General features: G+C 36.6%; 1 protein-coding gene across 4 annotated transcripts in view; it reads left to right on the top strand.

Moving 5' to 3' along the window:
• The window catches only part of FRMD3 (FERM domain containing 3), a 123544-nt gene extending 107235 nt beyond the window's left edge, over nt 1-16309 (top strand). For all 4 annotated transcript variants that reach the window (XM_053931588.1, XM_053931589.1, XM_053931592.1 and 1 more), the window contains 4 exons: nt 195-269; nt 819-887; nt 4054-4175; nt 15714-16309. In XM_053931588.1, coding sequence (XP_053787563.1) covers nt 195-269; nt 819-887; nt 4054-4175; nt 15714-16309 — 862 coding nt within the window. The remainder of the gene's footprint in view (nt 1-194; nt 270-818; nt 888-4053; nt 4176-15713) is intronic.
• The last annotated feature ends 1417 nt before the right edge of the window (nt 16310-17726 follow it).

Below are 17726 nucleotides of genomic sequence, written 5' to 3' on the forward strand. Positions count from 1 at the left end.
GTCATTCTATGTTGTCTAAATAATTTTATGTGTGCTTCATTGTCTAGTTTGTATAAAGGCCTTAAAAAAGTTGAAAAGCTCATTTTTTGAATATTACTTTATGGTATAAAAATAACAAAGCTTGTAGTTTGCCTTGCTCATTTTTGCTTATTATGTCCTTGAAAAGCTAACAGCCTCTGTTATTTTTATCCAAGGTATGCAAAGTCCAGTCAGATCAAGACAATGTCCAGCAGCAAGGTATTTTTTAAAGGCAGTAGATTTCGATACAGGTGGGTGTTTGCTGTTTCTTATTCATGGAAATAATTTCAGAAAGTAAGAAAATTGAAGTAATTACTCATAGCAAATTCAGGGCTGTTACTGCTGGAGGGTCTGTTCATGCCTAGCTGACATCAAAATTTGTAAGTCTTCCTGTTGCCTTTTGTAGCGTCACTTAAAAAATAAGCAGGAGTTTTCACATAGACTCTTCTGTCAAGAGTAGTTCCACCAGCAGATAGCTCCACTTTTGGTGCAGCTTCTGTACTAGGATGTGTGGCCAGTGCAGAGACCTTATGCCCCCTGCAGCTGGGCAGCTCTGAACCAGGTGTGAGATAAAGAGGCAGTCCAGTTCAACCCCTGGTGTTCTATTACAAAAAGTTGTTTTTTCTTTAGTAGCTTTGTGGGCAAGTAGCACAATTTTATTCTGGGACATTACATATGTACGTTATTGCATTTTTCTCCCCTTTATTTTATTTTTTTAATGTAACTTAACTGTCTACATTTATGTAGTTCTTGGCATGTATTTTAGTATTTACTTGAATATTCATTTCATCTTTATGCAGTGGAAAAGTAGCCAAAGAGGTTGTGGAGGCAAGCTCTAAAATCCAGAGGGAACCTCCTGAAGTTCACAGGTATATCTCCACATTCAGTATTAAAGTTTAAGGACTAGGGAGGATTATTGCTTCCTACAGAAATATTATCCTTCCTTTTCTATCAGTTGCATTGGCTGTCATTCTGAGTTTTCACAATTACGCATGCAAGCCTTAAAAAATATATGTCTGACAATGCTACAAAATTCAGACAAATGTCTCCTATAAAGAGGAACCTAATCTGTGCTGCTTTGAAGCTGAGTTTTACTAATCAGTCAGATTGATAACTTCTATTATTTTTTCTATTATGTCATAAGCTCTCATTGTACTATCCTAACAGAAAAGTACACTCTAATTTCTTTCCTAGATTTTGATTTTGATAGTTCTTGGTTTGTATATGTTTATGGGTATGTTTCAAAGTATACTTCATTGTTTTTCTATTATGCAGTTGGATGGAAAAAAAAGCATGAATTTCATGCAGTAAAGAGGAAAAAAATATTACAGAATCTTTTTTTTTCAGAAGAAAATTTGTCTTGTAAGAAATAAGCTGCTAGACTTTGCAAGCAAACTAATGCTTTCAGATCCTTATCACTCATTGCAGTGACAGTAAAAATTCCTAAGAATCTGAATAAAGCTCTTCAGAAAAGAAAGAGGCCTTCAGGGAAAACTACTTGAAACCTTTTTTAAAAACAGGTTACTTAACATTCTGAACATTCTACAGCCATATTCCTTTTTTTGTTGTGATTTCATGTTTGGGGGGAATATGCTTTTTTTAATTTTTAATTGAGTATTGTTATTCTGTCTATATTTTAGATAAAAGTGGATTGTCTTTACTAAAAGATGGGAATATATTTGCAGTAAATATTTATAATATGTTGTCCAGCCCTACTATGTAATTAATAGTTAGGCCATGCAGGATTGCTTTCAAACATGTTTTTAAAACATTTTAAAATTAGGTAATTGAAGGTCTAGAATATGTTAAATGATAAAACAGAAGGCAGAATATAGATGCATCATTGAGGCAGTATAAAGTACTTGGGCACACAATTGTATTTTAAATGAGACTAGTTGCTCATTTTAGGAAATAGATTATTGCCTACTATCCAAGAAGTTTCTTTGTTCCAGGATAAGAAAAGATTTTCATACATTTACTTTTTATCTTGAATTTTGCTTTTCTTTGATTTCTCTATTTAGAAGTATTTTAAATGCATAGTTTAAAACTTAGTGTACATAAAGAAACAGATCAGAGAGCATATCAGTTCATAAAGCAACATTGTATGGATTTAACATCCATAAATAGCAATCTATCTCTTTTATCATTAACCTTCTTACAAAGCTTGTATTTGTAATATTATGGAAGCTCCAAGTTCAGTTTCTTAGAAAGACTAAGGAATATAATGATTTCAGGTACTTTTATAGCTCAGGTTGTGAAATGGGAGACAGAGGTATCTGATCCTTCTAAAAGCACAAGCAGGCAAAAAGTATGGAAAATTTTCAGCTCAAAAAAAGAGGCATGTTTCAAAAAAAGTTACCCTGTGAAAGAGAATTTGGGGATAGGAAATGATGGCTTTTCAGAAGTGAAACGTTCAGAAGAAAATATTCATTTGAACATATAGATATATATCTATATAAAGTTTTTCCTCCATGTGCTCTCACCCTCAAAGTCAATTCAGTTGTACCATGCTTGCATTAAGAAAGAAACATGCAGTTGAGAGGAGGGTATTGCTCAGTATCTCTGTGTTTGGATATTACACTTAAAGCACTGTGTACTGAAAATCTGCTGGAGTGTGTTGTCATGCAGGATTAATGTAGTGGCAAGTTCTTCTGCCAAATACAAAATGAATGATTTAATGTTTTGCTTCCAAGGCATGCCTGAATGAGGCATCTTTGTAAATAAGTATGAAGCAGAAGCCTATGGCTGCTCCAATGCACAACTTGTATTTTGGGAGTTGTTTGAGAGCTTTTTACAACAAGCACAAAAGTTCGGGGATTGCATAAGAAGCCTAGGGATTTACCATTGGGTTGGAGTGACAATAATTATAATAACCTGAGTGAAAACCCTCTGTGGATAGTGAAAATTTAAACTAAATAGTTATCAGAAAATGCAAATGAGGATATAAATATCTTTGGGCATGTGTCATGGCACAAGAAATCTTGTCAATTGAGCAAGAAAGCTTGTTTATCCCCCCAGAATATTTACTGACAGGTAGTGTGGGTAAAGAGTTGGACACCTATGTCCCAAGTTTACCTAAACCTTCAGCAACACACAGTTCCATCTTCTGACTTGCAATAGGTTCTTTGTTCAGTTTATGTGGAATTTTAAGTTGAGATTTTTGTGCAGACTTGAAATACATTTTGTGGAACTTCAGCACTGTGTCAATATGCCATTTCAAGTCAAGTAGAATACTCTTCCATTTCATCTTTGCTTTTGTCAAAGTAAATGTTTTATAATATAATGTTTAAGATTTACTGCAGGACTCTTGCTTAAGGCCTGTATTGTGTAAATCCTAGATAACATATTCAAAAGAGCCATTTTGTATTCTCAGTGATCCATTTTTAGGCTAATAAACATCACGACTGAAGAAAATCAGCAGCATTCCTAAAACTTTCCAGAGCATATTTAACACCTGCTACCAGGAAAGCCTCTTAGAATGAAGTAAGGCAAGAAAGAAAAACAGCCTGAGTGCTGGGAGGCATGGTGTAGAGGCAGCATCTGGAGTGCGTGGGCATGAGTGAGAGCACTCTGTATCTGTAAACCACAGGGACACAGTTGTTCCTGCTTTGGTCTTTGATCCTCAGTGCTCAAACTGTAGCAAATCCTTTATCCAGTTCTGGAGGCAATGGAACAACTTTTCCCTTCCAAATAATCCAAATATTAATGTTTGCTGTACAATATGGAGAGGAGCAACACACTGAAATCCTGACTAAGACGAAAGGAAGTCAAGCAGTGTAAAGGAGCTAAATCAGCACAAAACCTCTCTCATACTTCAGATGTTGAAATGTTTACATCTGCGGAGGCTGCAACATAACACAGCTGGAAGCAGCATTCAATGTGGGGAGCTTCTTACAACAGCTCAAGGCCTAGTAATTTATGCAAAATGATTCTGAGATGAGACCTCCTGGACTGCAGTTATTTCCAGTAAGCAAACTGAAATAACTGTTTGTTATTATTTTGTTTTGAACAAACCTGTTTTCCCCATTCTTTTAGAACCAGCATTACCCAGAGTCGCAGCTCTCCCTCCTTGAACAAGCAACTCATAATCAACATGGAACCTCTGCAGCCTCTCCTTCCTTCTCCCTGTGAGGAGGAAGAGGTTCCTTTAGATGAAGGTGAGTCACTTACCCAATTCCTGCTGATATTTATGCAAAGCATATGGGAAAAGGTGTGATACTCACTCAGGGATATGGGGAAAATATAATAATTTTCATTCGGTATTCCTAATCATTGAACCTCTGTATGTTATACCCAGTAATGATTGCTATATCAGGAAACTGTACATTAGCCTTATGAGAGATATATTGTGAGGAAAGTTACTGCTATTTGATTTCTGTTTCAAAAAATCTTCTAAATTGTCAGGCTAAAGGATCTCAAGACAGCACCTTTTTCTGAATATTGTCAGCAGTCATTCAGGAGGGAAAACAGGCTGTTTACTGCTGGATATTTTGTTTTTCTTGATTCTCTTTACTTTTATATTTCCTTCTTTCTGCTTTAGTCTGCTAATTTAATTTCCTTGACAAAAAAAGACATTATTTGTAGATTGAATTGTGGTGAAAAATCAAGACTTTACAATTTTTATAAAGATTTGTAGGGATGATAGATTTAGTACAGTGCTGGATGCATGTGAGGGATTTTTTCTTTTTTAAAGGATATGTGTGCTCTTGAAAACTCTCGATCTTTTTTCACTACTTTAGCTAATTTAAATATAGAATTTTACAATAGGTTTATGCATATTCATTCTTCTGATTTCACATTACACCTACAGCTAGTTACACTTCTACTCAGTTTTTGTCAGAAAGTACAGAGAGAACTCTTGGGTCACTCCGCGCTGTCTGTTTTAAGGTCCGAGGAGTCTTTCTTATCTTTTATCTCTTTAGCTTGGAAATTAGATTCTTTTTCCTTAGCTGAGGCAGTTTTGCTAGTGCTGCAGTTACTAGACTAAACAGCATATTTTATTTATGTTAACAAGCTTAAAGCGGCACATTTTACTTAAATCTAAATGGATTTCTACCTTGTTAAATTTTTACTCTGTCTCAAGATCAACTAGGAAAGATCTTCTTTAGTTTATCTTCCTTGACAAAATGGGATATTATTGGAAGATCAGTCTGAATTTATTCTGTATAACAATGTTTTGCATATATTTCTTTATTTCTTGATATTTTTAATACCACATTGTACACCTTTCTTTTTGAGATACAGTCACTACAAAACAATGACATGAACACCATTGCCAGCTTAAATGAGGGTAATTGCCTTTGTCCTAATAAAAATGAAGCCAACCAAACAAAATCTGACACTGGTTCTTGCTTGAGATATAGTGAGATAATTGTTTCAGAGGCTGGGAAATACAGTCTTTGTTGTTGCTTTGTTCTGGTTAATGGAAAACAGAAAATAGCTGAGCTGATCTTCTATCTTCCTTTTCATAGGAGTATGTCCTAATTTGATTTTATAGGAGTTGTATGAACATATTTTGTTCATTCTTCAGAGTTTGGACACTGAATGTAGCAAGCACAGAATGAATTACATTGCCTGTGTGCATACCTTTATATAATTAGTAGTAACAGCTGTTTTAACAGTTACTTGTTTACCTCTGCTGTGAAATACATGTATATGAGAATTTGCCTTCTAACAGCCAAGTACCACTGCTGGGCTTCCTCTGGGTAGTTGTCACCACTGCAGAGTAACAACAGCTTGCTGTGTGCATCCATATGTCCTTGCTTGCGTCCTGTAACCACACTTACAACTCTAGACAATGAAATCCATTTTTGGAAACTGGTGACTTATTGCTATATGCTCACCAGACAGTGCTTGTTTTAATGTTTGTGCTACGTAAGTTTGAAAATTACATTTCCTTTCAGTCAGACAGATTGTTGTTACTATAATGAGCTAATAGATATTTGATGGTGGTATTTAATGGCATAATTTATATGTTGTTAAATATCACCAGATGCTAAGTTAACAGTATTTAGACTTTTACAGCCTTTTCCTGCAGAAAACTTGGCTATATTATCAAATCGCAACTTAAACTGATCTCACAGCTCTTCGACAGTGATGCTGGCTCTCTTCCCAGCATCCACTTCTGTGGACTCCCACCTTCTTCCTTGCACCAGCACTAATCATAAGAGTGTGAACTAGGAGAAGGAGTTTAAAAAACCCTAACAACAACAACAAACAAACAAACAAACAAACAAAACCCCATAAAATAACCCCAAAAAACCAACCAAACAAAAAAAAAAAAGTAAATAAAATAAATTCAAAACAACAAAACCAAACCAAATAACAACAGCTAACCAACTTAAAACAAAAAAACCAAAATCAAACAAAAACCCCTTAATTGTGCAGTCTCCTATTATTGTCTGACTCAACTATCGACTGGGTCATCAAGAGGGTCATCCAAGGTCCTGTTTTGGGGTAAGGGCATGAGCAGGAGGTGGGGAGAGGGGAGCTGTCCATCTCTGAGACTGACACCACTGCCTTGCGGAACTGCTTTAGTGTGCCACAGACATGAAACAGCCTTGGTATCTCTGTATATGTCTCAGCCCAGTGAAGCATACTTTCATTTTTGTTGTTCGAAAGGCAAAAGTCAGTGTTATCAGATCAATGATTCATATATGAAATCTCAGCACAGAAGTATCAAGTGATTGAAAAGAAGCTTTCATCACATTGTCAAAACCACATTAATATCCTGTGACTGGAGAGGTATAGTATTGCCTTTTTTAAAAAAATATATAGTCTACTTAAATAGGTGAAGCTGTGATAGCATCCAGTGCTAGAAAATCCAGAGACAATGGACTACCATCTGCAAAGGCAGTAATCTGTCTCACCAAAATCAGATGGTAAAAGAAGGCAGCCACAGAATCTGTATAGCAGCACTACAAAAAACCTAATGTGTTCAACTACACATGGAGCAAGAACTGAGCTATGCTCAGTGCTGATGAGGCTGTACCTCGAATCCTGCGTTCAGTTCTGTGTCCCTCCTTGCAAGAATGACATTGAGGGGCTGGACAATGTCCAGAGCACTGGTGTGAGTGAAGGTCTGGAGCAGAAGTCCTCTGAGGAGCATTTGGGGGATCTGGGGTTGTTTAGTCTTGAGGAGGCTTGGGGTGACCTTATCAGTCTCTACAACTCCCTGAAAGGAGTGTGCAGCCAGGTGAGGATTGGTCTTGTCTCCCAGGTAGTAAATAACAAACAAGAGAAAGTGGCCTCACATTACACCTGAGAAGGTTTAGTTTGGCTATAAAAAAAATTTCCTTACCAAAAGGATGGTCAGACATTGGAACAAACTGTCCAGGGACATGGTTGAATCAATAACCTCCATGGAAGCATTCAAAAGGCGTGTGGGTATGGTGCCTGGGACATGGTTTAGTGGTGAACACAGCAGTGCTGGGTTAACAGACTTGATGATCTTTCCAACCTTAATGATTTTATGTGTAGGAATGAGCACACACCTGCTACCATCAGACTCTGTGAGGGTGCTCAGCTGTGTAAGATTTGGTTGTAGAGGAGAAGCATGTGGAACTTTTGTAGGTACAAATATTTTATTTTTTTAAACAGTCTCTTGCTGAGAGTTAGTATAATTCAGGAGTTTCTGAGTCAGTTGTAAGATTTTAAGATTTCTCCCTTACTTATGTGCAGATAAAACTATGGGCAGCAATTTGAAATGAACATGGTCATTTCTCTTTTGCATAAGCATGGTCACATTAAACATAAACATATGATTTTACTTCTCAACATCAGTATGTAGGAACACACTGGCCTTTTTTTCCCCTTGCACTAAGATTTGATGCCTTGGATATTTTTATGCTTCTGTGTGGTTCAGCTGTTATGCTAGCAACTGCTAGCTGAGATGGATGTTGTGGAAGTTTGCAATGTTATGAGGCATTTGGAAATGTTTCAAATGTTGGAAATCTTTCACAACCTTGTCTGGCTGACACTCGAGTCCTTGTACATTGGTGGTTAGATTTTTGTAAGAATTCATGCTTTCCAGTTTTTGTAGCCATGTACACACTGAAGAGTCAACCACTTAGAATTTAATCATCCTTTTTGGCTGTTACAACAGTAATGAGAATAAAAATTATGAAAGAAGACAGAATCTTACTTTTAAAGGGGTGGCAAAATGGACATAGGAAGCAAAGGGGTACTTGATCTTTCCTCACACCTACAAAAAAGTGCTTGCAGAGAAGGAAAGGAAGAGAGACATCTTTGCTCTGGCAGAGGAAGGAGTAAACAGGACCTCTGCTGGATATTTGTACTATACAGGCCATGTAGGAAAGACAGCCATCTTTCCAAAAGCTTCTTTGAAGCAGCTGCCTTTTATGAGAGAAATATCTGTGTGTAAAATAGACATTTGCGGGACTCCCTCCCCTACTCCTTTCTTTCCCACATATTTGTAAGCACATCACCGATTTTCTGGTACAAAGAGAACAAGGACGTCAGATAATGAGGATTCAGATAGCACAATGTCATAAACATTACAGATAAGTATTCTGGGAAGTGAGAGACTACATCCCCTCCAGTACACCCCTTCCAGTTTGTCTCTTCTCTGTAGCATTGGTGTACCAGGAAAGAGTTTCTTTTCCACTAGGACAGTGTGATGTTATGCATATGGGTGCCTTCCAGCTCCCAGCTGGAGCAAGTTATCACCAGCCAGCATAGGTGCATCATGCTTTTTTGGGAATCTATATATCTCTGCTGGGCAGGAACAGGGAAGTGCCCAGCCTTCTGAAACAACACTTCTTTCCGTGCAACAAGAATCTGTCCAACAACTGTCCTCAAGTGGGAACTGGAGCTCATATGTAAAGAGAGAATTTTTGTTTTCCAGACTTAGAAATTTTCTGTTTGTGTGTTTACATGGGCAGGTCAGGTTTTTATTCTAGACTAGAAATTAATGTGTTTTGGTCTCACTGGTTCGCTTTGTGAGTAAGATTTGTAAGCACAGCATGGGATTTTTCCATTGTATTTACATGTTATTTACAAATAATTTCCAGGCAGTGATGGGGAACTGACATTATTGGCATATTAAAGCATTTTAGAAAAATAATGGGACTGTAAATGCTGGCATCTTTTTAAACTGCACTGTGTTTTGGTGCCTTAGATATTTTTATGCCTCTGTGTGTGGTTCAGCTGTTATGCTAGCAACTGCTAACTGAGATGGGTGCTGTGAAAGTTTGTATTGTACATTATAAGGCATTTGGAAATGTTTAAAAATAACCTCTGGTTCTGTTCCTGCTGGGATATTTTTGTTGGCCATGTTAGAAGCTTGTCATTTGATTCATTGAGAGTGACTTGTGTGTTAGTCTCTTAAAACTCAGTGGGAACTTAATAAAAGGTCAAAGCTGGTATGGATAGAGCTTTTACAAGACTTTGAGAAGAGGAATTAATAGTCAACATGGTGAAATGTCTTGTAAAAATCCAAACCAAGAGAAGCATTCATTTGCGGATGGTTAACCACTGCAACAAGGAAGTATGCATTCGTTTGCTGCGGCATGGCTCCAAGATCACAGCCAGAAAGGCTGGTAAATTTACATTTATTTTACTCAAACCCCTTTTTTAAACCCTCTTACCCCAGTTTAAGTTAATAGTTGTGACATGGAAAGGAACTGTACTGTAAATGACATGTACAGCAGAGAATAATTACTGACAAGAACGAAGTCGCAAATTGAGAATGAATGATTCAAAACATAAATTTATTGTATTAACTTACAGAAAACTGTGGATTTATTTGTTAATTGGTAACAAATGAGAGACTGGAATTTTGCCTTTGTATTTTTCTGGGACTGAGGTGGGGGGAAATACTTTGTAGTAATTTATGACAAAACTAAATAGTTGTTAAACTAGAAGGTAGTAGATTTTGAATGTGAGCTGAATGCAGTAGTTGAGTTTTCCAGTTTGTAACCTTCTTTGGTTTATTTTTCTAGATACTGAATAATTTCATATACTGAATAATAGTACTAAGGCTGGTGGATGATGGTGGGGGCTTGGGCAGAGTCTCATTTATCTCCCTTTTCTACTACACACACGAGGAGTGCAACCCAAGGAACAAAAAGCATTCAGTATTGCTTTGAATAGCAAAGTGATTTTTTTTTTAGGAAATGCCTTTGCCAGAGATCCATTCCCCCTGCCCCGTCAGTAAATATGTCCATTTCCTTAATGTCATAAGACATTTTTAAATTTGTTTTTCCATGATTTTGTAGTATTGATTGTTTTTGATATTTGGGCACCTATAGGTTGAATTATTTCAGTTTTTACTGACCTATATTAAATCTTTGCATTGAATATTCATTTCAGAAATTAGTTTTTAATCAAAGAACTAACTGCAAGTGTTCTGGCAAAGATTAGAATATTTTTACTCTTTTGATATCTGAAATTTAGAAAGCAGTGAGTGCAGTAGATATATGAGAAACTGCTTCTTCCAGTGATTTGTCTCTGAGTAGCAACAGCTCCTGGTTGTCTTTGCTTGAGTTCACCACTCAATGAAAATAGTAGAATCTATGAGAATACACCTAATTCCCTTGATTTAAACATAGTAGCAAAATTGCAAAAGCTTTGTTATTGACATATGTTTTGTATTTTTACATCTTAGAGGTTAAATACTGGCTTCAAATAGATGCAAGACATCTTATTGGTTTAATATAATGACAGCAATCATAAGAGATTTGTATGTTGGGACAACTTAGTTATTAAAACACCTTGATTTTGTAGTACTGTTCATACTATATTAAACCTTTTGAAATAAATATGCAAAAAGTATACATATATTTAAAAAAAATATATATATCTATATATCAGCATATAACACGTATGTAGCAGCACCAAAGCACAGGCAGTATCTTGTGCAAGACTTCTAACATGGAACATAACTCCTCGGGAGAGCCCCATTGCAACCCTTTCAGAACAACGCTGACCTGTGCCGGGAGGGGTCACCCAAGCTGAGTGGGAATGCTGAAATGTCCCACTTGCCCTTTTGCTGGGGTGCTAAGCTTTCACATCAGTACTCAGCACTTTTCAACCTCACTGTCCTTGGCATGGTGCTGGACACTGAGTCACTGCAGTCCCATCCCCAGGTCCTTCTTTCTCTGAGCTGCTGATAAATGCATCTTGCCTTCTCATTCCTGCTCCCATGATACACAGTTCTCTCCCTGATGCTTCCTTCAGTCCTATTGCTGCTTAATCCTGTTTCTGGAAGGGGATCAACAACTCTGGATTGAACTCCTTCTTGGCCAAAGAGAGATGGAAGACAGGCATCCCAGAATGCCCTCCATGCAGTATGCTCTGCTTTGCTTCTGCTTCTGTGTTTTGGGTGACCTCTGTGGGGTGTGGAAAGCAGACTAGTGGCCTTCAGGGGCTGTACTAGCTGTGACATTGGACACAATACAGCTAGGAGGCGAGCTGTGCCACAAAACATCCAAGTCATATGAACTGGCAGCTGGGACAGGGCTTTGCTCCCTTCTAGAAGTTTCCATTAGACTAAAGCAAACAGTAATGGCCAGTAGGAAAGTCAGGTCACTGCCTAAAAAGGAGTTACTATAAACTGTCATTGATTAACTCTCCTTGCAAAGCTGTAACAGGTGTCTTTTATGGGCACGGGATGTGGGTACAGTACAAATCTGTGACCTTCTGTTTCTGAGGGCAGGTTCTGGCTGTGATGCAAGTCCTGCTTGATACAGATCCTCTGTAGGGAAATATTTAAATTCAATGCAATTCCAGAGTCTGTCTCATTTTTCTACATTTTCTTTATGACATTCATGCACTTTGCTCATGCGAGAAAATCACTTTCTCCTTCCCTCTGAAAAGTCATTGTATTCATAGTACAGATTGATTTTGTCCACATGGAAAATAAGCAAAGGATACATGATATTTCCAGAGGAAGAAGTAAAAAGAACAGGAAGGATTTCTCCTAACTGCAGCCTGGCTGGCCTTTTTTGTTTACATGTGTGTATGAAATATTCCTAGCACTGTTCTCTCTGGACCGTATCTAATTTTCCATTTGTCTCTTTAAAATTAGTGTATATTCACACTTGTTCCTTTCTCCAATATTAAAGGGTGTTATAAGTGTGTAATTGTGTTTCTGGTAAGAAAAGCCCTGTGCAGGATATCCGGCCAATAGACAATGTGTGAACTGAATTTTTTAATAAGTAGAGGATACATTCTTCTGGGGTGCTGTACTTCCAGCAACTGCAGCTTCTTAAGAATGGTGGAGCTAGAGCTGCCCTTCATTTTGTTAATCCTCAGCTGCTGCTTTTGGCCCCTGTAGAAATACTAGCAGCTGACAACTTTTATGTCAGACCTCTCAGACCTCTTGCACGTTCATGTTCACAGCAGATGACCAAAATAATGTCATGTCTTATTCAGCTGTTCATGTTCCTGGCTTGGAGCAATCATAGTATTTGGTGGAAGAGGAATACTGAGTTTCACCTAGGATAATGAGATCTCTGGCTTTGTAAAATTTGTTCAGTTGCCAAAAAAGTGTAGCAAACTTTTTCTGTGGAAATATAAAAAATAAACCTGAGTTTATTTACCTGATATTCCAGTAATCTGTATTAGAAGTTTCTGATTTATGGAATGTAAACTGCCATTTAGAATTCAAAGTAAAGAATGGAAAGAAGAGGTTCTCAAATGTAAGTTAATTCTCAACTCAAAATCCTTTAAATCTGAACACCACATACATTTTAACTATTGTTAAAGAGATAGACTTTTCAAAATCTTGCCAACAAATTATATAAAATGATAGTCTTATAAGGGCAGAACCAAAATAATTGTTATGTCTGAATAGGAGCAAAGGATTTGCAGTAGAGTCATAAAATAATTAAAGAGTATTAGGAGTTGGGCTTGCTTTAACTTTTATAATCTATTTTTCCATTGGAACATTTTGAGGATTCTTTTTCTTTTAATTTGATTTTACTACTTCAGATAACTGGCTCTCTTGAGGGCTATCTGAAAAATAAAAAATCCAAAAAACTTTCTTCTCTCTTAATTTTATCTTACTGGAATATTCATTGTACTGTGGAAGTCTGGTACTTTAATGTGATATTCTAAGGCCTGCATAACTTTGTAAATTATATTTGCCATAATGATTTTATAGTTATGTATTTTGAAACCATCACAATATGAATGGCCCAACATACTTATCTATACATTGCAACATGACTGAAACTTTGCTGGAATCAGTCATGTTGACTCTGGTTAATAGCCTGTTCTTTCCTCATTCCTTGACTTAAAAAATGTTGTGATGCTACAGAGAATATGAAGGAGCAAAAAGAACAACTTTATATCTTTAATTTTTTAAAATATCAAATAAGCTTGCAGCAGCAGCATTTAATGCCCATTCTGAATTTTCAAATATTGATTTACACTAGTATTTGACTGATATAAACTGCAATTACATTGATTTAATGAGTTTAAATAACAAATAAAGGAGTGGAAAATTCTTCCTAGCAGTTTAAATTAAATAGTGGAATGTATATCTGATGTGTGCTTCAGAGCAGCAACACAGTACCATTTCAATACAAACTCTTCAGGAAACAAAAACAGTGACATGAAAAGGTTTCTCTGTTGCCTTCTATCAACAGGTTAACCCCACAGTCAGAAGTTTGCCAGTTATTTGAGAAAAATACAGTTGTAATGAAAGTTAATATATGTTGTTTATGTTCACTGGGCATTTAATGCAAGCTGGAATTTACTCTGGGGAGGAAGAGGAGGCTCAAGAATCATAAATTGGGGTGACCTTTCTTTGTGGTAGGTGTAGCTATCCTCTGATGAGAAGCATGATGAAAATATATTACTGACCTTGCACCTAAGCAGGTTTAGAGAGGCCTATGGCCAGAATTCTAAATTTAGGAGAGTAAAATTGGGTGCATTCAACCATTTTGAAATGTCTAAGTAAGTAGCTCAACTTAAATTTTACTCATATTAAGAATATTTGAAAAGCATATTTGAGAATCAAATGGTAGTACTTGTGTATCTAAAGATACATATAGATTCTTAATGCTGGGTTCCAGAGTTAAACAATTTTGGCTTTTGTAATTTGATGCAATGTGGGTGTACTCTCAAGTAACTTGAGTATGGTTTGATGATCCAGCATTACCTTCTGTTACTTAGGAGAAAGATGCTTGGAGAAAGATCCTCCAAATTTGTTCTCACTTCTTGGAGTTCATATACTGTTTTTTCTTGGAATTCATACACTTCAGTTGTTTTGTATCCTCCTCTTGATGACTGTGGCAAGTGTATTTCTTAATGTAAAGACTGGTGTAGACAATTACATTCCAGCACAAAACAAGTTTCATGCTGAAATGTGATCAATTTCTAAATTGGCTGTGATAAGAGAGGACAGAGTAGTGGATGCAAGCAATTATTAGGTAGGAAGTCAAATTAAACTTACGAAAATTAAACTAATTGAATTATTGAACTAATAATTATTGAGGACAAAGTTTTATTTCAGTTATGCACTTTTGATGCTGAAAGGAATTCTCCTGCTCTCTTTCTCTGTCCCTGGTCATGTGCTGTTTCCACAAGAATGCATGTCCAGCCAGGTCAGGAAAACAAACCCATCAGATGCTAACCCAAGATGCTTTGCTCAGTGATGAAATGAAAGGAAGTAGAAATTCAGTGGTTTTGGTCATTTGGCCAAAATGAGAAACCTCACTTTGTGCCATAGCTAGTAAGGTCTAGAGAAGAAGGAAAAGATAACAAATTACAGGGGAAGGTATTTGTCTGGGCCATTTTGAATACATAAAAAGGGAATTTCTATGAGGAGGTGTCTTAACACCACTTTGCAAGGCAGATCTGTGCCCAACTGTCCTCTCAACTCCTACGATTGACAACTAACAGCAGTCACTGAAGTACTGATGTAGCTGTAAACAGCTAGACTTCTTTGCAGACTTCTTGCTGTTAGAGATTGACTGGAAAAAGGAGAGTAAGTTTTGAGAGAGCAGAGAATAATGTCATAAGAAAGTATCTTCTGTAAAAGGGAGAGAGAAATTTAGAGGAGAGAGAAAAGATCTAGATGAGCACAAAAAAATTAGAAGAGAGAGAAAAGAATTAGATGAGCAGAAAAAAAAACAACATGAGAAGGAGCTTTTTTAACAGGTGACACTGTTAGAATGCTATCCAATGATATCTAATTCTCATATCATGTTAACCTTCCTCTCCTTTTGACCTTTCTACTGTTAACATCAATTTATCATGATAATCTGTTGTCTCTTTTTAATGTCATACTCTATTCTCAACCTTAGCTATTATCTTACAATTACCACACTCATTCATGTCAAAGCAATGAAAGTTGGTAGTTTTTGTTGTTGTTATTATTATACACCAAACAGCACCAATTCACACATGTAGTAGGTGTTAATTTTTACCAGAAATCAGACTGCCAGTAGAAAATAAGGTGCTCTCTTTTCTGCTTTGCACTACACTATTATCATTGGTAGCTACATCAGACCCTCTTAAGCAGATCTGGTGTACTGCAGTGTTGTAAAGATACTGCCCTCTTCAAAAAGCTTTTCTAGTTTTTGGTAATTGTGTACAGTCTGGTTTTAATATGCAAATATTGCAGAATCTTCTTTCCATACATCTGTTATATACTACTGGAAGGCTGACTTTTGCCACCAGGCTGTGAGAAATTCAGTATAATTATTTTAATATCATTTCTTCAGGTATCCAACTGCCAAAAGAAGAGGAGATTTCAGTACCTGTGACTTCAAGCTCTCCAGTAAAGGATACTGGGAAGGATGTTGATCTTGCCATTGAACAAGAAGAGAAGATGAAAGAGGAGCCCTTAACCATCTCAGAGCTGGTATACAATCCAAGTGCCAGCCTGCTGCCCACACCGGTTGATGATGAGATTGACATGCTTTTTGATACCTGCCCAAGAGCAGAGAATGAGAAAGATGATACTGATTCATTTGAGGAACTTGAAGCAGATGAAAACGCATTTTTAATTGCAGAGGAGGAAGAACTGAAAGAAGCTCGGAGAGCCCTGAGATGGAGCTATGACTTTCTAATGGGCAACATAGAGGTTAATGCTTTTGTGAAGAGTTTCTCCAGACTTTTTCTTGTAGGCCTTGGACTATTGTTGTTTGTGTTCCCCCTTTTCCTTGTTCTCTTGGAGTCGGATCTTCAAATCTCTTTCCTTCATGAAATTCGCCAGACGCCGGAGTTTCAGCAGTTTCATATTGAATATTACTGCCCCCTTAGGCAGTGGATGGCTTGCAAAATAAACTTCATCCGTGATATTCTGGGCAGCTTTTAAATTTTACATAAATGTAATACAACTAAGGGCTATATTCAAAATTTCAGTTAGTGACAGCTTTCCATAATGTTCCTGGACCCATCTGTTGGCAGCTGCCTTCATATCCTCACTTACAGTTTTTGTTACAGACTCTTCATGACCTTAAGTTCCCTTTACATACTTAAATTGCCATTTTAATTACCAGATTATACAGTCACCTCTCAATAACCAAAAAGAAGCTTTATTTTAAATACATTTCAGACTTCCAGCTCATTTATTACACCATATAAGACAGGGTCACAATAAGTTTCATTGTCCTTAACCTTTCAATCCATGACACTAAAACTGACAATTTTGAAAGAAAACCTTTTTGAATATACTCCTTAGTGCAACAATCTCTTCTAACCAATGCCTATACAAGCAATGTTTATGCTGGGTTTTCGGTTTTTGTTTGTTTTTCAGTTTGTTTGGTTTTTTACATTTTTATGTTTTTAAGATATTTTGGTAAATTTTTAGTGAAAGAAAACTTATGATGTTATTTAAATGTGCACATTAGAAAGAATAATGCAGAGGGGCATGCAGGGTGTTTTTAGTGTTTTACCAATTATTTTTTTTTAAACTATGGCTGGAGAATGAATGAATTTAATGTAGCTCTATACAAAGGAACTGTGTTTGGGAAACACACAGAAAGTTCACTCAAGTTCTGTAGGGGCTGACTGGGCAAGGTAGCAAAGTATTGACAGCAAGTATGCAAAAGAATTTCTGAAAGGCCCAGTTCTAAAGCTTGGGGAAGTGAGCAGAACTGAAACGATCCTTCCTCCTATCTGTCAGGTTGTCTTCCATTTTCTCAGTTCTGTAGAAAGTCTTTACAAGATAGTCCAAGTACGTTTAGAGAAATATTGGGTCTTCAGTCTAAATGTAGATTATTGTACATAACGGAAGACAATAATAGTAACTAGCAAAAAAAAAAAAAAAAAAATCAGTAGGTGAGTGAGCTACTTTTAAGAATCATAAAGATGAAAAGGTGAAAAAGGAGTAAATTTCTCATACTTCTTTTAAAAAGCAAAGCGTTAGGCTATACAGTTGATCTCAAAATAATCTACTGGCTCACAGTTAAAGGCTTAAACTAAGAGATGAATCTTCATGCTTGATACCCTTTATGACTAATCTCTAAGACAACATATTTTCTGTGCATACTAATATACTTCCTTTCACATATAGCACCATACTTACCCTCATTCCTTGTTATTATGAGGCCAGTTACAAGATCTAATGTTGTTTTTTGTAACATGGATTTGTATATCTAAAAGTTTCCAATATAGCTTAGAGAATATACTTACGTAAAATCTTGTCAATGCTGAGAATATTTGAAGGCCCTCAAATATACCACAGAGGCTGTATCTAAGGCAAGAAAGCTTTTATTCCTCCTCTCCCACAA

Source organism: Vidua chalybeata, chromosome Z (assembly GCF_026979565.1).
Source record: "Vidua chalybeata isolate OUT-0048 chromosome Z, bVidCha1 merged haplotype, whole genome shotgun sequence".
Lineage (NCBI taxonomy): Eukaryota > Metazoa > Chordata > Aves > Passeriformes > Viduidae > Vidua > Vidua chalybeata.